General features: G+C 39.9%; 1 protein-coding gene across 2 annotated transcripts in view; it reads left to right on the top strand.

Annotated features, from left to right (window-relative positions):
* Positions 1-21332, top strand: part of cntn3a.2 (contactin 3a, tandem duplicate 2) — a 44106-nt gene extending 22774 nt beyond the window's left edge. For both annotated transcript variants that reach the window (XM_082517748.1, XM_082517747.1), the window contains exons 15-23: positions 2040-2198; positions 7115-7264; positions 7368-7438; positions 8077-8311; positions 8792-8901; positions 10336-10522; positions 13436-13548; positions 15075-15243; positions 16100-21332. In XM_082517748.1, the coding sequence (XP_082373874.1) occupies positions 2040-2198; positions 7115-7264; positions 7368-7438; positions 8077-8311; positions 8792-8901; positions 10336-10522; positions 13436-13548; positions 15075-15243; positions 16100-16197 (1292 nt within the window). In that variant the 3' untranslated portion in view covers positions 16198-21332. The remainder of the gene's footprint in view (positions 1-2039; positions 2199-7114; positions 7265-7367; positions 7439-8076; positions 8312-8791; positions 8902-10335; positions 10523-13435; positions 13549-15074; positions 15244-16099) is intronic.
* The last annotated feature ends 353 nt before the right edge of the window (positions 21333-21685 follow it).

Genomic DNA, 21685 nt, shown 5'->3' with positions numbered 1-21685 from the left:
CCATGTTGTGAGCAATATTTAAAGCAAAGACTGAATCTGCTGTTTGGTTTCGTTTTTATGTTTTTTTAAAGAGTTTTTTCTTCCAATTTAAATTCACTCCCCTTTCTTTTGCGAAGGGTGCCGAAATGTTAGAGATAAATAGCTCAAAACCTTGACAAATAAGATCAAACCATTCTGCGTGGCTGTATAATTTAAGAGGAAGGTGAGGAAACATGAAAGCACAGCCAGCTTCCCCCAGTGGCTGCATTTGCATGTTCTTAAAAAAAAAAAGAAAAATCTATTTTAATGTTAAGACAAACAACAGCAAGACGTCTCCTTTCACCGGGATTCTGCAGCAGCACGTTTACGATCGTGGTAACAGTGATCGTTGGCGTTACTGGCATCAAACATATTGTTACAATCATGTATATTAGTCAGCTCGATAATTTTGCAGGGTGTTATTTACAATGGGGTTTCGCTCCTTTCCTCTCACAGCGCTGAAGGTCAATGATAATCGCTCCTGACACAAAGACTCTTGAGTGATCATCTGGGTTCTTGTTTTTCACAATGGGTGTGGAAAAAAAACCCGTTTTAGATGCCTCACAAACACTCCACTGGGTGGTGATGGTGGCTCTGGAGAAGGTCACAATATAAGGATAATATCACAGTCATTAGCATTCGAACCACTTGGGGAACACTTGTGCTTGTTTGACAGCTGCACCACCACCATCATCATCATTATCCCGAGAGATAGTTTTTAGGGAAATACAACTCATGACAGTCAATGTAACACTTCAGAACGATGTGTTTTCACACTGGTATTTCGACCCGCTTATGATATGCTCTTGTTTAGTTCTGGCACGTGTTGCAGCACATTTTGAGAATTTGGGAAATATTTGGTTGAGATCGGAATAATATCGCCAGTGTCAGTAAATACAGCCGGTTATTAATTTTCCCTCAGACAAGTTCACAATGAAAGCTCAGATAGTCTGTCCATATTAATAACAGATTATTTGAACACCCTCGAGACACTGACAGGAGCCTCTTGCCTCAGCCAATGAAATGTAATTAAGAGGATAAGGAATTGATCTTTGATTGTGTGTCCTATTAATATGTATTAATGAGGCCAGTGTATTAAAGTTGCTTTTTTTTCATCAATAGCCACTAATGAGTTTTACAGAGATCAATATCTCTAAAGCCACGGTTTTAAGGCCAAATGTATGAGGGCAGTAACGTCCAAGGCTTCAGTAAACAAAAGGATGTCGCTCAGCAGTTACTTGCTCAGCTTAATCCAATATATCCTTGCATGCATACATAGACATATACATACATGCTGCAGGAGATATGAAAACAAAAGGATTTGTGCTTCCAGACAATTGATTGTTTACTAAAATAATCATGCTACACTTTAATAATTAGTATATTTTGCTTCAGATTAGAAACCACTTCAGAGCTGGTGGGGAGTGCGAGAAGAGCAAGGGGCGTTATTATTCTGCGGTCTATCTCACAGCTCTCTAGTGGTCTATTATTTCTGATGAGCTGACACCTTCATTAGAATAGGAACCCGCAGATGAAACTAAAGTAAAACATCACACCGCTTAATTGGTGGGATAATAAAAATAAATGATAAAACTCTGTTTCCTTGGGGCTGTGAGGCCCCTTTTTCATCTTTTACCTTTTAATTTGACTCCCTGCATCCACTTAGGTCTGCTGTTTCATCGATCAATTACCGGGAGGATTACGGGGAAAGGGAAGGATTACAAGTTGGGTGAATATTGGAGAATAAATCTTGAATTAACTTTTAATACTTTGTGAAGGGCATTACATCTTCTCAGCTGAAAGCTTTTTTCAGAATGTTCTCTCGCTGATGTTGATTGAAAGATATGAAGGCTATATAGCGATATCATTTTGGCCGACGCATGTGTGTGTGTGCTTTTCCTTTATATGCCACTAAATGTCATGTTTTCCTTGCAAAACGTGCAAGTATACTATTCTGTAGCGTCGTCTGTGCCTCTGCATGTGCGAATACCTCACAATATCTGTTCTTGTGATTGAGCCAGGCCCTCCCAGCCCTCCAGACTCAGTGACGGTGGAGGAGGTGACAGACAGTACAGCCCAGCTGGCGTGGAGCCCCGGCAGAGACAACGGCAGCCCCATCACCAATTACCTCATTCAAACCCGAACTCCCTTCACTGTGGGCTGGCAGAGGGTTAACACAGGTGACGCAGTACTTGACGATAAATTTTCATCTTATAGCACATGAGATATTATTCAGATAATTCACAGATGTCCACAGGGAAATGCTGTTATTTCTCTTCCCCAGTTGGCAGGTGGGTCAGTGTATGGGGTCAGCTAGAAAAAAGGGTAGAGATTCATGTTCTTACTCAAGACAGTGAAAGGTCCTTCTTGCTGCTGTACTGTGCAAAAGTGTTGAGCGATCACTGATTCTTTCATATGTTGTTGAGAAAATTGGAAACATAAAATATAAGTGTCATATTTCGGCTGTGTGCAGGCAGGAGAAGGACCCAAACGCAAAACTCACCACACAGGAATTAAACCCAAAAAGCTGCTTTATTGCAGAATGGCACAAAAACTATAACAAAACTAAACAGGGCCATGGATGACAAAAATACAGCCATGAGGAAGACTACAACACTGACAAAGACACAGGGCTTAAATATACTGAGGGATAACGAGGGAATGAGACACAGAAGGAGAGCACAGCTGGGAGTAATCAGGCTGGACGAGACAAGGGAAGCAAAACTAGAAACACTGACATGAGACACGGACCTTCAAAGTAAAACAGGAAACACACTGACTGAACTCTAGACATGTAAACTTGACAGCAACTGGGGAGACAGAACATAGGAACCTGAAACATGGTACAGAAAGGCACAGTAGACACAACATGGAACACAGGGAAGCCATATTACAAAACCTAAGAAATAAACTATGATAACCATAACTGAAACCTGGGGAAATAACAAACACAGTACAACAAAGGACTCAAAACATAAACCATAATATAAAAACACAAGAACTCAAAAAGCTGGGTCAGAACAACCCAGAACCGTGACAATAAAACAGTTTGTACAACTCTAATGAGCTTAAAAGTTGATATCTGGTATGATCGCCTCTCATAGGCAAACCTTCTTGTCATTTCTTTAAGTAGTCTCCAGGAATAGCTCTTCCGGCTTCTTGAAGGACATTCAAAGCTCTTCTTTGCATGTTAGATACCTTTAGACGATCCCACACTTGCTTCACTGTTGGGGTTCTGAGGAGACCAGTCCATAAATGATATTGTTTCATTGTGTGTTTTTCAATCCAGGTATGATTTTTCCTGCAATGGCAACTGCAAAAAGCCAATCAGCTTTCCAAGTGGTATTACATGGTGACTCAAAATTTTACTTTTCTCTGTTCATAATTCAATTAATTTTTGACAAGATCGCCAACCCCACTGGCTAAAATAAAGCCCCAAACCGTGACAGAGCCTCTGCTGTGTTTTGCAGATGGCTATACACTTATACACTCACTGTTGACCTCCTTCTTACCCATCGATGACAATTTGAACCTAAAATGTCAAATTTGGACCTGCAGAGTCTCAATAATACCTGTAGGGACGCCTCCAGATTTTTTTCATAGGAGTGGCCATATGGGAGCCATTAAAAATATTGGGGTGGCACACCAAAAACAAAATTTCCAGTTTTATTATGCTGTTGTCAAATATAGAGAAAGGAAGAATTATATACCTGGTTAGTTTCCTGCTGTTAAAGTTGATATCACTGAAAATAGGTACATAAGAAACCCATATATGATTTTGAAGTCCATAATAATCTGTTTTAACTGATTGATTGATTTACTGACTAGAAGTCCCAACCACTGCTTTAATGATTCTCAACAGAGCTGAGCAGATGCAGATTAAGATTCACACTCCAAGAATGGAGTTAAGTTTAGGAGCAAACTTGTTCAGGAAAGACAAATAAGTATTAGATCACGTAAGAGTGTGAACTGTTGTTGATGTACCAGTGATCTGTGCAGGGATTGGCACCAGCTTTGCTGCAACCTGATATCATCATCATCATCATAGTTTATTTATATAGCACTTTAAAAACACACAAGGCTGACCAAAGTGCTGAACAGTAGAAATATAAGAGATACAATAAGAATAATATCTCAATGAATCAAATACCTGCAAATATTATTTTAAACAATTACTATTATACTATTACTATCACACAGTCACTTAGGTCACTAGTTCTTTCTCTAGAAATAAGACTTTCAAACACCACACAGAGACCTTCATGTGTTTGAAAACCAACTATTTACTGGTACAAAACAAAATCATCTGGACTAATCAGATGGATCAGCTGAGGGCAGGATGCATCTCTCAGGTCTATCAGCTGGTGGATTTTTTTTCCTATTTCTTAAGGGCATGATTTTCAGATACTGTTCGTCTGCTGTAGATAGTTTCTTAGGCCTGTCACTTCTTCTGTCTTCCACCTGTCCTTTTAAGGACACTGCACACCACGTTGAGATATGTCAAGTTTTCAGCTAATAGCACTTTGGGAATCACCTTGTTGCTGCAAAAAATATGATTTGATGCCTGTCAAACTGTTATCTTTGGCATTTTTTGGAGATTCAACTAAAGAAATGAGAACAACTTATGTGTTCTTATGACAGTTTGTTGGTAACAAACTATCTAACGAAAAAAAATTTCCAATTTGTCTGTAGAACACTGGTTCATCCCCTGATTTAGGTGGCTTTTTATGCTAGTGATAAGTGTCTTAACAAACAAAAAAACATATATATGGTCAGGTGCAAGGTCTGAACTAAAAAAGAGTGAAAAATCTGTCAGTGTCCAGTGGAGAACTTTGAAATCCTGGGGAACTGTTGTTCAAGGCCACTTTAAAAATGACAAGAAAATCTGGCTACTTAGGAAATATATAAAGAGATGAGGCTTGTTTTGGTGGCTCCATATTTTTTTTCATTATTACTTTTTCATTTTAGCCACTTTGATGACCTTCTGTGTACTCATGTCAACACCAGCGTCCTTTTCATCTTTTCAAGTCAAGTCTGTTTTTGTCACAGCTTGGTCCTGAAGCATCTACACAAGCCTAATTTCTACTCCCATCCACAGCCATGAATGGATGAAAACATCATTTGCATATAAAATTGCCATTTCCACCAGAAGTTATTGGACATAGCAAAGAAACAAAACAGCAAACAAGCAATTTCACTGAATGTGAAACTGAGACACTCATCTGAGAAGTGGAGAAAAGGGAATGTGTTTTATTTGGTACCCTCAGCTTTGGAAATACAAACAGAATCAAACCCACTGAATGGGAAAAAAGAACTGAAGCTATCAACTCTGCTAGGGTAAAAGGACCCTAGCAGAAAATAAACAAAGAAAGAAAAGGACCAGAGGCAAGAGGAGTTTGGAGAAAGACAGACAGTCATTACGCACAGCTGCAGCTTTTTCCTAAGGTTTTCAAAATGTAACACTCAAAAAATGTTCTTCACCCTCAGTAGACATGAAGCAATAATTTTGATTAAAATGCAACTGAGATGCACAAAACGAAAGGTTTATTCATTCAAGTAATTAATCATTAAGGTATAAACTCAATGCATTGCAATCAAGTAAATTTCATTAATCCATTAAATGAAACATTTTACATTGTACTTATGTGGGAAAACTTAAACATAGGTGCACATGCTGTCATTTTTTATTCGTCTCTTATAAATGTGAGTTTATATGAAAAAGGCAAATACCAGGCTTTTTCTGCATTCTTAATGATCTGGGTCCAGGTGTCTAGAAAAGGTTGAATGCATATACTGCAGTTGTTTTTATTAGTTTACTTAAAAAGGGTAAGGCTTATAATAATAAACAGTATAAATAATAACAGTTATAATAACAATAAATCAGCTGGGGTGAGCATAAAGGCAGATTTTTACCAGTCATGGCAGATGGCCGGCCCTTCCTGCGCCTGGGTCGGCTGGAGGTTTCTTCCTGTTAAAAGGCAGTTCTTCCTTCCCACTGTCAACTAGTGCTTGCTCATAGGGGATCGTCGCATGTGTGAGGCTTTTTTTGAGACAATTGAGTTTAACTTAAAAGTATATTGTACAGATTTTATATAGAAAAGTTTGACCTAAATGAGAAAGTAGGAGTTGCTTCACGGTAAAATTCCTGTAATCAAATTTTTACCAATCCTGCAACTGTTTGTAACAAAAAAGGGGCATGATGAATTGACAAAGTCAAATGCTGATCACAGAACTTTCTGAGCACTACAGAGCTTGTTCTGGTTTTCTGGACTGCACCTGTTTTGCTTCCCTGTTATTGGTTTTATCCAATCTCATTATGGCTAAAACAGTCCTGTAATTTAAGTAAAAACGGTGTAAAGGCTGCATTTCACAAAAAAACAACTGCTTGGTTAATTCGGTGGGGGAAAAAAATCACATCTAAAAAGCTTAGATGTTTCCCTCCGGAATTAGCTGAGAGCAAAGCAAAGCTGAAAGGAGAGAAAACACTGGAGATCAACACAACTGAGAAATCACTTATGATATCTAACATTGGCCTGTATGTGCTGGAGGTGTACATTGGCAGCTGTTTGCTGAGAAGCTGCGTCAGGCTGGCGACCTGTCCAGAATGTACCCCGCCTCTCGCCCTAGCGTAGCTCAGATAGGCTCCAGACCCCTGACAAGGATAAGACGAAGAGAATGAATGGATAGATGGACATTTGAGAACACCACAACGAGTCAGCTTTTTCACTGTAGCTGTTTGTGCTGTACCGAAGTAGCGAACAAATGTCATTGCACGTTTCAAGCCAATGGCTGTAGGTTTTTTATTGGCATTTCATTGGATCCCTCAGTGTTACTATCAAGGAAGACGCCGCTGTGCACAGCAGGGCTGACAGTTAAACCATTTACTGTCCTTTGTCCGAAATCCGCTATCCTCCAGCCACCTTCTACAGTCATGACTCAAAACCAGCTTGCATTCAACACTTTATTGACCAGGCTACGCTGCTTAAACAGTGTATGTGTGCATAATTGTTCTCTTGCTTTAGTTGTAGCTGTTCACTTGTATACATGTAGGCTCTTGCAAAGACCTTCCGTCTGCAATGTTTTCTTTTATTCTTAGTCCCGGAGATAATCGATGGGAACACACTGACAGCCACCGTGGTGGACCTCAATGCCTGGGTTGAATATGACTTTCGGGTACTGGCAAAAAACAGCGTTGGTGTCGGAGAACCCAGCCCAGTGTCCGTGAAGACCAGGACAGAGGATGCAGGTACTGCGTATTGATTTCCCTTTTTGTGCTATAACTTGCCTTTATGCGGCTTTATATATATGTGTTTTTATACTGAAATGTGATCATGGTCTGTGTTTTGTAGTTCCAGATGCAGTGCCAGGTGATGTGGGTGGAGGTGGTGGAAGCAGATATGAACTGGTTATCACGTGGGAGGTAAATCATCAGTCTTATGCTCTAGTCTGTTATTCAAAGTGCCCGGAGTCAGTGTCGTTTTCATCTTAAACGAGGTTCTAAATATTCCTCGCTAAACCAAAGCACCTGCTCTGTTTTGCTTGTGGGTGTCATAAATTTGGGGTCAATGGGAGTCTGTCGTTGCTGTAATTTCTCAAATTGCTTGCATGTAAGGCAGCAGCAGCGTATACAACAGAGAAGTAAATCTGACAGATATTCTCATTTGTGAGTCTCGGATCTGTGATGAATTACTGTTCAGACTAATCTACAATGCTCAAATATAGCAGTAAGGAGTCGAATGGAAGAATAACAGTGCTGGCATTGTACAAGTCATTACTTTCTGTGTTATCTCATCATTGGAGATTTCCCATTTCATTATATACAGAATAACTTTTCATTTTAAAAGCTGCACGGATGCTCGGTAATGAGCGCAGGTTTTTAAAATGGCATTTTTACTGCTCCTTTTATTTCATCAGGTGGGTTGCAAAAGCAATTTGTGGGTCATGCACTTTTTTTGACATTATGAGAGACGGTGGTGACTGCGTGAGCCCGGCGGTGGTGTGAACGTGAGTGGTTTGTATATGTTTTAATATCACTATAGTTTTGTGTTTCACTCTCAGCCTGTTCCCGAAGAACTACAGAATGGTGAGAGCTTTGGTTACATCATCGCTTTCCGCGCCTTCGGAGAAGCTAGCTGGACTCACGTGGCCACCTCCGCCCCTGGCGCGTCGCGCTACGTGTACCGCAACGACAGCATCGCGCCCTTCTCTCCGTTTCACGTTAAGGTTGGCACTTACAACAGCAAAGGACAGGGTCCCTTCAGCCCCGTGGTCACCATCTACTCTGCGGAGACAGGTAAAAGGGTGGATGTGAGTGGAATCTGAGCAAAGCCCCCAAAGTAGATTTTTTTGTTTTTTTATCGGATTGGATTAAAACTGCTCGGTAGATAAAAACACACGCAGAAAAATAAATCTGCAGAAATATCTTTATATGGACGAGGTACAAAATCATGGGAACACATTTATGTACGAACCAGCAGATTGCCTTCAAATATCACCGCTGTATTAAAATGCTGCGCCACAGTAAAAACTGGTTGGCATTTAGATCTGTGCTACCTCTCAGTATGCTGAAGGGTGTGGGGTGGGGGGGGGTGTCTCTGTGTGTAGTGTAGTGTTAGTCAATTTACCAGCAGCACCTGTGTGTGATGATTCATCTGAGTAGAGATCAAAAGAATGCGCACAGTTATAAATGTAAAAATTGAAGAGATTTGTTCTGCTCGTTTCTGTGCTTTTGGAAGACGGCGGCACAGCTCAGTCTCCCGTTGTCTGTTTTCAGAGCCAAGTGAGAAGCCAGCGGGAGTTAGGGCCAGAAGTGTCTCAGCCTCTGAGATTGAGGTGAATTGGCAGGCTCTCTCCTTCATCCCTGAAAGGGTTCTGGGCTATGAGGTACATTTTACTCTTTTAAATGGAAATAGAAATCACACACCCATTCTCACAAGCAACACGATTCAAATGCTCACCATCAACCCCTGTTGTACCTCAAAACCATCACTTCCAAACTCTGCGTCGCCATGGAAATGGCTGTTTCACTTGGCCGACTGTTATTGCCAAAATTATACAGCTCTTTGTGGCAACACAACAGGAAAACATGTCAGAGCGTTTTCAAGAGAACAAAAGAAAATTGCCTGGCCACATGCCTTTTCATGTTGCTGTCATTCATGGGATATCATGATAGCAATATTGGGCCTTGTGTCACGGCACTGGGAAATGCTACACTGGAAATGCATGGAGCACAGCACAGCAGCAACACGGGTCTAGATGTGATGTGTTTTTACTTTCCTCTGAGTAAAACATTAAACTGTTACACTTCAAACCAGGAACTGCTGATTTCATCCCTTCTTACCTTTAAAAACTAGGACACCCTGATTGCCTCGTCCACATACCTCTGATGGAATAATCAGGATGATCAAAGGGCTTTAATGAAAGATGTTGTTATTCTTTTGCTCAATAAAGTCAAAGTTGTTTCCATAACTCCATCTGCGAAAGTAGATTTCTTTTTTTACTCTTTTTTTTTTTTTTTTTGTTGCTGTTTATATCTGAGCTGCTTCTATGATATTAGACACTGAATAATGATGACGGAAAAGTGAATGACTGCTTAAAAAGGATTTCATTTGGGATCATTTATTTCCAGGCTAATGGTTTGGATAATAACAAAAATCTCTTACGTTTATTTTAAATACATTTTGCTGGCACTCGATCTGTAGCATAACTGTTTAAAAGCCATTTTTAATCAGGCAGCTTTCCATTAAAGAAAAAAATATTGCCACATTACAAAGCCATGAGGTATTGTTGAAACAATTAGATAGTCAAGCAACAATCAAAAGAATTGATTGGCAATTTAATATCAATGAATAGTTTCAGTCATTAAGTACAGAGGCTTTATAGTTCCCTGCTCCACACTTGGGAGTATTTGCTGCTTTTCTCTTTCTAGTGTTTGTTGGAAAAACACTTTTACACTGAATATTTTTATTATTTTTTGGCAATTAATATATGTTAATTAATCAGCGAGGAGACTAATCATTCATCTATGTTCGAATGTATGTACATTTTAAACCATTTCTAGGAGCTGTAAGGATTTGTAATGTGAGATATCAAATATCCAGCTGGAAAGGTAAAAGAAAACCGTGATCTTTCTTCAGAGAATACAATCAAAGCCTTTTATTTAAAATTCCACAGTTCTTTCAAGACATCAAATGTAGCGTATTTGCAAGCATCCTTTTATGCCACATGGGCTAGAAAGCACATAAAGAATAGATGTACACATTTTGCTCCAATCCAAAGCCTTCTATCCCGAATGACGTGCTCTCTTTCTGAAAATAGGTGGCTTACTGGGAAGATGACACTAAACCAGAGACCATGGGGAAAGTTAGAGTGCCTTGGAACCAAACCTCGGCCACAGTGAGTGGCTTGGCAGGAAATACACAGTATTTCCTAACAGTCAGCGCCTTCAATACAGCAGGCACTAGCCCATTCCTCCCTGCAATCAATGTCACCACAAAAAAGCCACGTAAGTTGCAGCACACAATACTGCTGCTCAAGGGTTTGATTTTTGTGACTACACTGCTTAGAATTCAGAGGTGGAAACAGTTAGTGGTTTAATTGAAGTCTATTCTTAGCTTTTCCAATAATGCTGGGGAAATCTAGCATGTGTTGAAACGTGTCTGCATCCAAGTCCAGTAATGCAGTGCAGCGTTACAAAAACAGAATGCATGTAAAGGATAACTATGCAAATATAATAGGCTAAATCTGAGAGATTGTATTGTTGTGAAAAAATATGGTCTTTTTCACAGGAACACATGCCAAAAAAGTTAGATCAAAAAAATATAAAAGGAAAGTCCCAGAGAGGATGTAAAGATAGGGAGGGTTTTATCACTCTGTGTAAAATTGTAAAGCCTTTGGGGATTTTATCATCGACAGGACAAAATATTAAAAGATTAAGAGAACCCAGAGAAATCTTTGTGTGCAGGGGAAGAGGGCTGAAAACCAGTTTGGATAGCACCATGCTCTGCAGGCCCTCGGGTATCACTGCATTCAAAATAGACATGGTTCTTCACTGCATGCAAAAAATGCATGTCCACGTACATAGCGTGAGTAGCTTGTACTTCTCTATGAGCACTTAAATTCATCATGTAAATATTCCAGATTTAGCCACATAGACTAATTTTAATATGTGGTGCCTCCCAGGTTGATGGCATATTTTATCACATAGCAAATAATCGAGGCGCAGAGCTGTCGAGCAGTTGATTTCTATTTAATGCAAAAAATATAAAAAATATATCTTTCTTAGGACTGCCGCTTCCCTTTATTCCCAAATGCTTGCAAAGTCTTCTTAAAAGGAGATGAAGTAGCAAACGTTTCCCTGTTGCGAACCTTTAAAAACACATTAAGTTCATAATGATCGCATATTATTCAAAAACATTAAGTCATCTCATTTACCACATTTGACATAGTAGTTTCAATTTAAAGCGGAGTATGAAGATTTGTTGAGCAGTGGTTAGAGACGTGCTGGAACACAGACTAGCAACAGTTCATGTAACAAACACAGAGTCTTCATCTCAATGCCGACAATTTCAAGTCAGCAGCAGGAGGCAGATTAGCGTGCTTAACCCGAATAAAGCTGTTTTATACACCATTAGTTTGCTTTGTACAAGAGCTGAAGCAGGTCTGATTTAATGCCCTGTGAGCAAAAGTTGCCTCCAAAAACCCCCCGAAGGAATAGCCAACATGGTTTTGTTAGCCTTTAGCTTAGTCATCAGCCTGACCCGCTTATATCTTTTCTGCTTCCAAGCACACTGCTTCCACTTGACTCTGTGCAACCGGACCTTGATCTGTCAGTCCCCTGACGAGGGCCTTGTGTCCTCAGTAGTCACAATCTGCAGGGCTTTGCCTTTATTATCCTTGGCAACTTGCATTTCCCAGGAGGTGTTACCCTCTCACTGAATTTACTAACTGCCAAAATGGGCAATGTAGTCGGGGAGTGGGGATTAAACAGATGCCACCTGCCATTTAACAGATCAGTGTAGCATCAAAATGATTTTGAAGCTGCAAAGCAAATCACCTTAAAGTGAACGGGTTCCATTCTGCTTTTATCCACACTTTATTTGTACTTCCAAACTGGGCAAAGATTAGTGTCATATAATAATAGTATTTAATTCAATCTTTTTAAAGTTGTGTTATCCTTTAAGTGAAATAAAATCTTTCTTGTTCAATCTCACCAAGTTGGGGTGCTGTGTAAAATGCAAATAAAAGCAGAATGCAATGGTTAGCTAATTCCAATAAACTCATATTTAGTACAAAGCAGAACATAGAAGTCATTTCAAAAGTTTAAACTGAAAAAATATTAGCTCATTTTGAAGCAGAAATAAGTCTCAAAAAAGTTGTAACAGGGCCATGTTTACTACTGTGTAGCATCCAGTCTTCTTTTAACAGCAGTCCATAAATTTTTTGGGAGCTGAGGAGAGAAGCTGCTGGACTGATGTTGTCCTATTCTTGTCTGATATAAGATTCGTGGTGCTCAACACTTCTGGGTCTTGTTTGTCGCATATTTCATTTCCGGTTGTACTAGATGGGCACTAAACACAGCTCCATACCATCACTGATCATGCTTCTCCTTTTTAATCTGGGGACGTAGTGTCCGTGTTTTGCAGAAAGATTTTTGGGTTTCAATTTGTCTCACCACAGAACAGTTTTCCAGGGAAGATGCTTCTGGATCGTGTTCACATACAGCTTCTTTGCACGATAAAGCTTTAACCTGCACAGCAAACTGTGCTCACAGACAATTTCTGGAAGTGTTCCTGAGCCCATGCTGTGATTTCCATGACTAAATCATGCCTGATTTTAGTGCAGCGTTGCCTGAGGGCACGAAGATCACGTGCATGCAGCGTTGATTTTTGTCCTTATCCTTTGCGCACAGAGATTTCTTCAGATTCCCCGAATCTTTCATGACATCATGTACTGCAGATGATGAGATTTTCAAAGTCCTAACAATTTGACAAACATCATTCTGAAATTGTTCCACAATTTGCAGACACACTTTTTTCCCAGATCAATGAACCTCTGTCCATCTTTACTTTAGAGGAGCTCTGCCTCTTTAAAATGCTCCTTTTATACCCGGTCATGTCACTGACCTGTTGCTCATAAACCTGTTTAGTAGTTTCTTTTTAATATCACTTACTTTCCCAACTTTGATGTGATGTGTTGTTGCCATCAAATTCAAAATGAGCTATTATATTTTATGAAATATTAAAATGTCTCAGTTTAATTATCTGTTATGTTTGCCTTGTTTTATTGTGAATACACTATTGGTTTTTATTTATATTTTACACAGTGTCCCAAATTTTTGAAATTGGGATTATACACCAATGTGACACTAATGTTTCTGCAGTGATATAAAATTGTTAATAATTTTTATATCACGCAGCACCTTCCCAGCCGCCAATGAATGTGGGATGGAACCTAATGGGCTCTCAGCTGTCTGTTTACTGGGAACCTGTGGTGGCAATGGAATCAGAATCAGAAGTTTTGGGCTATCAAGTGAGTTTTACTTTCTCAGTTGCTTTCACGGGAACTTGGTACTAGGGCTGGGCCATATTATACCGTTCACGGTAATACCGGTATAATGTTAGGCAACGATAGGAAAATGAAATATCGGGATAGAATATGAGTAAAACGCGCATGCGCAGTGCCTTTGTTTTCATACGCACATGGCCGATTGTTGAGTGAAACAGATGAACCAGAATTGGTTTGTAAAAATGGTGCAACTTCAGTGATGTGGAACTGGTTTGGTGTTTGTCCGTCAGATACACAACAAAGCACATTTTTTTGCAGAACATGCAAGCGGCCGTCGTTATTGTTGTATTTGTTGGACTAAGATGCTCTTAAATCTGGGAGTAATCTGGGTCCTAAACTCAGTACACTTCAGGTCAAACAAACACTGCAGCATCACTGAGAGTTAACTGTCTAAATTCTTTCATCTTTAATAAAACGATCAGCATTGCTGCTTTACCAGGTGTAACAATTCAGTTTAACTTCCAGGCATCCATGAAAACAAAATTTATTACATTTAACGGAGTTAGAAGTTAGCAGGAAGCTAGCGGAAGTTAGCTCGCTAGTTTCGCTAGTTACCTAAGCATGATATAGCATGTTCTGACTGAGAGATTTCTGAAAAAATTCAAACGTACAGCTCTGCTATCACTTCCAACATAAATGAAGGCAGGAAACTAAACAGCAGTGATGTTTGTAGGGTTACTGAAGTTGGGCTAGCTGGTATATAATGATGTGCTACGTGATCGCTAGCGACACAGCTATGTTAGCATAACATAAACAGTGAAGCTGGAGGATGAACACTAAGGTTCCTCATGGTTAGAGACAAATGCAATCGCATGGCAGGATGCTGTAAACGGACCAAACGTCAGTCAGGAGAACAACTGAGATAATCCATCCACAATACAAGGCTAGTCATTAATATACTGCAACAACATGGGAATAGAGCAGCTGCCAGAGAATTCAACATCAATGAATCAATGGTACAGAAGTGGAGGAAGCAAGAAGAATGAGTTTAATAAAGTTTGATTTATCTAACTGCTTTGTTTAGCTCAATGTGCCTTATGGTCCAAAAAATACGTACTGCACACTACAGTTTAATGTTGCAAAGCACCTCTTTTTAACTTCAGTGGATATTATATATGGTTATGCTCAGGATATGTCAGCCCATTTCTACTGGAAATGCCTTTTGGTTAAACTTTCAGCAAGGAATTTGCATTTGCACTGTTACATTTTTATAAAGCTTTAATGTACATAAAAACCAGCTTCTTGTTTAAGTGAAAATTAATGGAAGGTTGTCTTTTTGCGCTAGTAATGTTGTGGAGTATTTTGTCTCGCATCAATTATATCGTCAGTTATATCGTTATCGCAAATTTTCAAATGTATATCGTGATAAATATTTTTGGCCATATCGCCCTGCTCTACTTGGTACACTAGGTAACCACGAAGCTTATGCATTTGAAGTTGTTATGGTGTTAGAAAACATATTTGCAACCTTGTTTGTGTTCCCCTTTCAGCTGTCATACCATAGGCAGCGACACAAAGAGGTAATCACACTCACAACGGTCAATGCAACAGCAGAGCTGACCCTCCCTGAGGACGATGAGGAGTACATCATCTTTGTGCAGACACTGAGTGAAGGAGGATTAGGGCCGGCATCAGATCCCATACGAATCCACCAGCTAAGTAAGCTCGGTGTTCATGTTTTGTGAAGTTGCAGTGGTTAAATGGTCAAAAACGGAAGGCTGGAAGAATAATTTGAGTTTTCCCCGTGCCCTTCCCTTTAAAATATGCTGCTCTCATACTCCAGAGGAACATAGACAAATGCCAAAATTTGACATATGAATTCACTGGGACCTTTTTCTTTCTTTTTTGCCCATTTTTGTAAATAAAGTCACTTAACACTGTAAATCTGACAGGGACATTTTGTCCTCCCCTGACCCACCCTTAGTCAAGGCCCCATCCCACCTCCCCTGCGCTCTTCTGCGCTTATAGTTTGCTGAAATATGCAACACAATCCATCTCTGTCACAGACTCGCTTTGGCTAGATGCTATTGGTGTCCTGTGGGACTCCAGCGGGGGCTATTCCCCTGCCCTAAATGCTACTTTGCATTGTTGAACTTTTGTGTCGTATCCCTGAAAACAGAAAGAGGTAGAATTCAACATGGGTTTTTTTGTTAAATGGGCTCATCATTCCCGGAGGAGCAGGAAACGCGCTGTCTGGCAGAGTCATTTTTATCAAGTATATTATGTAGTGAGAAAGCAGCGATTGAAGCAAACTGCATCAGTGTTCTGGGTCCTTTACACTCACTTCCTCTAATACATTTTTTACCCATGCACTTAAAAGCCAGCACACAAATGAGTTTGCACCACATTTTAAGTAACCCCATGAAACGTCAGCATGCATATTTTATGTTTTGACAACCTAAGCGTGTTATTCTCAGCAGCTGACAGAGCAGAGAATTGAAACTTTGGGTTAGAAATGTGTGTTTCAGACGGATGTCAGCCACGGTGCTTTTACCTTGTTTTTCTTGTTTCCCAGGTATGAGCGCCCATGGCTCCAGAGCCTGGAGTGTGGAGATCTCCCCCCTCTCCCTGTTCCTCACCATCGCAATATCCTCATTCAGGTCATCGTTGTGACACAAACAGACTCTGCTCTGTTTTTCAGCATTCACTATTGGCTCTTGTTTTGTTTTGTTTTCTTTAATTTGTGAAAGTGGTCAAGGTTTTTTCTTTTCTTGCATTTTTTTAAGGTACCGCATATTTTTCTCCCAGTGTTATTTTGCAAGTATGCAGCAGCACAAGAGAAGAGTGTGCTGTCAGACACTTAATTAACAGTAAACGCTTGCTTTTTTTTTCTTACATAAGTCTGTTTTGACATTTTTGCGGGTTGGGAACAATGCTCCATTTCTACTCTTTTTTGACTCTAGAATGATACAGATGCCTTACTTCCATTCATGTGCCAAAGTAGTTGCAGCCTTCTCGTTGTTATTGCTAAGATAGCTACATGCTTTCCTCAACATTTTATTCCTCACTTTTCTTATCACGAAGGTCTCAGTGAACCTTGCAGAAAGCCCTGCAGAGAAGTTTATGATTGTTTGTTTGTTTCCTTGTATTTCTGAGTTTTCAGTTCTCCTCTCCAAAATCAGAAAGTAGAGACATGTTCATTCACCTGTGCCCGTGCCTTGGAGATTCTTGTATCGGCGTCACTTATAGACACTGGTTAGTGGTACTTAGCGTTTCAGAACATACTGCAGCCATCTCCATCTTTACGTGATCCTTTAAAAGTCGGTTGTGTCCCAGATGAAACTCATAAAACACCTCATAGTGCCGTTGTCCTCCATTTACCTTTTATCTTTTGATTGTGCGGAGCTGAATGTACCATGAAAGCTCCTAAAAATTTTAATGCCTCACGCTAGTTATAGTTATAGCCTGCCGAATGATGGATTTGACTTTGCTCTGCGTTCACAAATTTTACATTTGCTTGTATACAGTAGTACCGGCAGAGGTGTGTAACTGCCAATGTAATTCCGTTTTTTTGCAGCACCAGTGCTTCAGCGAACTTAAACAGCAGTCATTGAAGTCATTTATCAAAGGAAAATGACAAATGTTCACCGGCTTCAGCTTCTCAGATGTGAGACTTTGTTGTTTAAGATGTAAAACACAGCAAGGTGTACCTTTTATTATATTTCCCTCCACAGTATTCAACTTTGAATGGGATTGCAATGATCTGCCAACAAACCACTATATGAAATCAAAATTAGAGGGTGATCTAGTTACTTTTGTATCGATTTTCTAATCTCACTTTCCTGTTTTCACATTAATTTTTGAAATATGCAGTATTTCCTTTATCTCGCTAGGCTAAAGGTTTTGCCTGGACCCTGTACTACAAAGTGAGTTCAGCATACTCCGGGTATTTCTCCAGTATCAGAATTCAGCTACCCTTACGCTTGGTAAGCTGGTCATCAACTTGATAAGTCAACCCAGGGTTTGACCGGCACGTTCTCGCAAAATGTTCTGCACATTTGACCAATCACAGAGAAAAGAAGATAAAACTATGCAATGGGATAAAATGAAGAGGTTAAAAATGAAACAGTCTGAAACCAACACAGCTGCTGCAGCGTGAGGAAAAGCGCTGTACAGTCGTTTAGTATTAAACGCGCTGTATGAAAGCGTGAGCGTTTAGCCTGTTTGAAGCCAGGAGTGAAAAAATGCCCACTGTGTAACTTTACTGAATTATCGATATCACAGCTCTATCGTTAAAACACAGGAGAATCTGATGGATTATAATCGAATATTCCCTTTAATTAATGTTTAAAAGACAGTTTTAGGTTTTATTCTTTCTGCTGCAGGGCTGGTGGTGTTTAACGGTCTGAGAGTTAAGAATAAATATAAAAAATAGTCAAGTAGCTCCTCTGTTTTAGGATTTTAGGATTACATATTAATGCTTTCAGAACAATAAAATTGTTGTTCAATTTATTCCTGATGCTGATCAGGGAAATTCAAAGATTTCCCTTTAGACCCTCCTGCTATCCACAGATGTGAGGGATGTTTCAGGAATCATGATGCTGTTTTTGGAGAATTGATCAATCAGTAGGAGGTGACTTCATACCTGTTGGTTGCTAAAATGGAACAAAAGCTTCTTTAGCTTCACAGCATGAGTTACTGTGACGATAAAAAGCGAACCACCTTCATAGTAAAGAAAACTCAGGGTTAACCTGAAGTTACCTGGATAGAAATCCCCTGCTTTGTAGTACAGGCCGCTGGTTACTGACCTTTGATAGCACGGAGCAAAGCAAAATGTCATTGAGTCTAATGTCACATTCAAATTGATATTTCCACGGTTGGTTAAAAGAGAAGACTGATACCACTCTCATGTTAGCACATTGACAATGGGACCAGTGCGTAAGCATAGCTTAGCAAACCGTCAGCTTGACTTTGTCCAGTATTCACAGCCAGCACCTCTAAAGCTTACTTATTTGTTTACTTCATCAGATGGGGCACGTCAGATAGTCGAAACAAACAAATTTCTCTATCTGACTAAACTGACAATATCAACAATCTCTTCACACCCACTTCACACTGATTTGCCAGCCGTGTGGAGGTGAGAAAGTAAGCTGGGTTTGAACTTCTCTGTCGCATTTTTTATTTGTTAAACACCTGGTTTTTACTCTGAAATATTACCAGTACTTTCAGTTAAAGACTCAAAGTCTCTCTTGGACAATTATTGCATTTTACACCTCACTGCGGTGTCAAAGACAAATTCTTATGCTTCCGACATGGTTGAATTTGCTCTTTCCTAACAGAGCCTGGCACTGGTTCTGTTGTGAATGCACGCACAAGGGTGGTATAGCATCTCTATGATAGAGTTATATAGGTAAGGCAATACAGTTTAAAGAAATGACACAAATAATCTGAACTAAGGAGTCTCTTTGCTTGTTTGGAAGATTTCAGCTGTATTTCTCTCCTCATGTCGACTGAAAGCTCCATAGGTGAAGCTTATTTTGTCAAACCAGTTTAATGCTGATGAGCTAATTTAAAATAAAGCAGCTGCCTGGTTACCAGACACGAAGACACACCTAGTGGCCAATCACAATCCAGAACTCTCATGTCTTTAATGTATGGCATGAAAAAGAAAATCCAATATGTTTGAGCTTTGAAACAAACAAAATGAGCAATCTTTGGATGTTGCCTCTAGCTCTGAGTAAGAGGGATATACATTGTTCACAGTTTTCTGAGTGATTAATGGGAAATACAACTGACTGATTAATCAATAGCGAAAATAATCATCAGTTGCAGCCCCAGTCTACATCCATCTGGGACCACACAGCCAGTGCCAGTCAGCGTATATTCACAGCCATTGCCGTCGGGACGAGAGGTTTAAAGCGCTGCCAATTGTGCCAGTCTGATAATTGAAATCTAGCCACCAGCTTAGACATTATTTGGCTAAATGTGTGGTCAGCTGTGTTTTTAATACTCTGTGAATTTGTTCTTTGTTGTCAGTCGTATTGGTTGTTTGTTTTTTTTTATGTGGTCCGTGTTGTCATTGTTTATTTATGTATTTCAGCGAAACCCCGCAGCTCAGGTATTCAGACCTGCTTCACTTCATCTTTCAATAGCTCTGAGATGGCAGAAGCGGATAGATCTGAAATGTGTCAGCGCAGGACACAGGGGTCTATTTAACAGTCTGACTTGATGAACGGAAAGCCTGATGTGTGCCAAGATTTAGCAGACATTAAAACATCTTAATAAATTAGAGCAGCCCTGCGGGGTTTCTGTGGGGAAAGGGCATAGGAGTAATGGTACTAATGACACTCACAGAAGGCGAATATATCAGGATTTAGGGAAGACTAAATCAGGACAATCTCATCAAGATGACACGATGAAAGGTGCGTGCGTAAATGTGTACGAGCATGATTGTGCACGGTTATTACCTTAGTCTGCCACATCATGGACAAGTGCTTTCAGACAACCATTTATCTATTTGGAGGGAGGAGGGGGGTTAAACTCATTTCTTGTGCTATGGTTCAAAGCTTTGTGCGACTGAAGCATTGCGGACATTGAACGAGAGCAAAACAAGGTCAATGTGGGAGGTAGAGATTTTTAAAAAGTGAGTTTGACTCAGGGAGGAGTTGAAATGTCTGTCCACTTAACGCAGATTCCTGGAGCGAAGGACTAAGTAAGATTTAAAAACCAGAAAGGGACCCAAATCCAAGGTCACATCAGGTGCATGTGGCAGGTAAAGCTCACATTAAATGTAAAGGTTTACTTCCCCGATGAGTGTTGAAGCTGTCTTTGAATCGTGTTTCGTTGTTTTTGTGGCTCTACGTGTGGTTAATCTGTATACATTCTTTCATCGCAGAATGACATTGTTAGACTAACAGATGTTTACACAGGAAATGCATTATTCTGGCTAATTTATTGATTATATGAACTGGAAAAAAAAGAACTTGTGTCTTTGGGTACATAGAAGCATTGCCAACCTCTGTTTTGTAACGTATCAGTACTGTGGAGATGTTTTGAGTTTGACTTTGATCTTCTTCTTCTTTTTTTTAATGTTTGATATGGTTACTGATTGGGTTTTTTCCCCCTAAAGATTCTGCACAAAGGTCAAGTGTTGTTTTTAAGAGAACAATTGAGAGCCAGAGATTTCTAAATCAAAAGTTGGTGCGCTGAGATCTCCCTTGCCTTCATAAATGATGCTGTACATAGTGTATGTATTTCGTTTGGCTTTTTTAGCAACGTCCCCGCCCTCCCCCAACCGGGAAACCAAACAGTGCTGCTTCCAATTGTAATTCTCAGTCAAGCCCTGAATCTGAAAAATACATGAGCAGAGAGTAACATTTCCTAGCAGCTGCTATCACACACAGCCTTTTGGTGCAGTGACACAAACACCTACCTGTTACAAGGTAGCCGGCCAGTGCACAGTGGATAATACGAGTGGTATTATTCACGAGTACTTTTTGTCTTTTTATACCAATACAGCTTTACGGTTTTCAGAAAAGGCTAATTTGATCCTAAAATAAGTGCGAGTAGTTTCATTGGATTTCTAAGTGCGGACAGACTTTACGATTACAGCTCTGGGTTACAACGCTTGGCCTTTCTGTCGTGACTCCTCAAAATGTTCATGTCGAGGTGATCTCCGTGAGATCGTGGCAGCAGCGTTTTCACATTGAAAAGTCATCAGCTGATCTTGATATGCTGAAGCTGTGCATGTATGATATCGTTTGGTGCATTTGTGTTTTCTAAATGAGGGAGTTAATAAAAACAATTCATTGAGGGTTCCTGTCTTGGATTTTTTTTTCTGAATTATATGTGTGCTGCTGTCATTTACAGCATCAGCAGTTTTAGTGTGTTTTACTGCAGGAAGACTTTGAGTGGTGCCTTGGGGCACCGTCAAAGCTATAAAATGCATAATATTATGAAAAAGCGTATAAATGGAAGTAAATGTCAGCGGTAATGTCCTTTTCGGTGGCTAAAGAACACATCTAAAGGGTTTTTTTGTTGGTTTTTTTGCTGCATATACTAATTGTATTCTTACACTGTGTAATAACGACTGCCCTCACAGATATGAAATGCTTTGAATACTAACGTCACGCTGTATCAAAAAAATACACAGTCTACAGCA

This window comes from Aulonocara stuartgranti, assembly GCF_965226115.1.
Source record: "Aulonocara stuartgranti genome assembly, chromosome: 20".
In the NCBI taxonomy this organism is placed as follows: domain Eukaryota; kingdom Metazoa; phylum Chordata; class Actinopteri; order Cichliformes; family Cichlidae; genus Aulonocara; species Aulonocara stuartgranti.
Note: the sequence above shows the minus strand (reverse complement) of the source record. Positions and strands in the feature narration are given on the sequence as shown.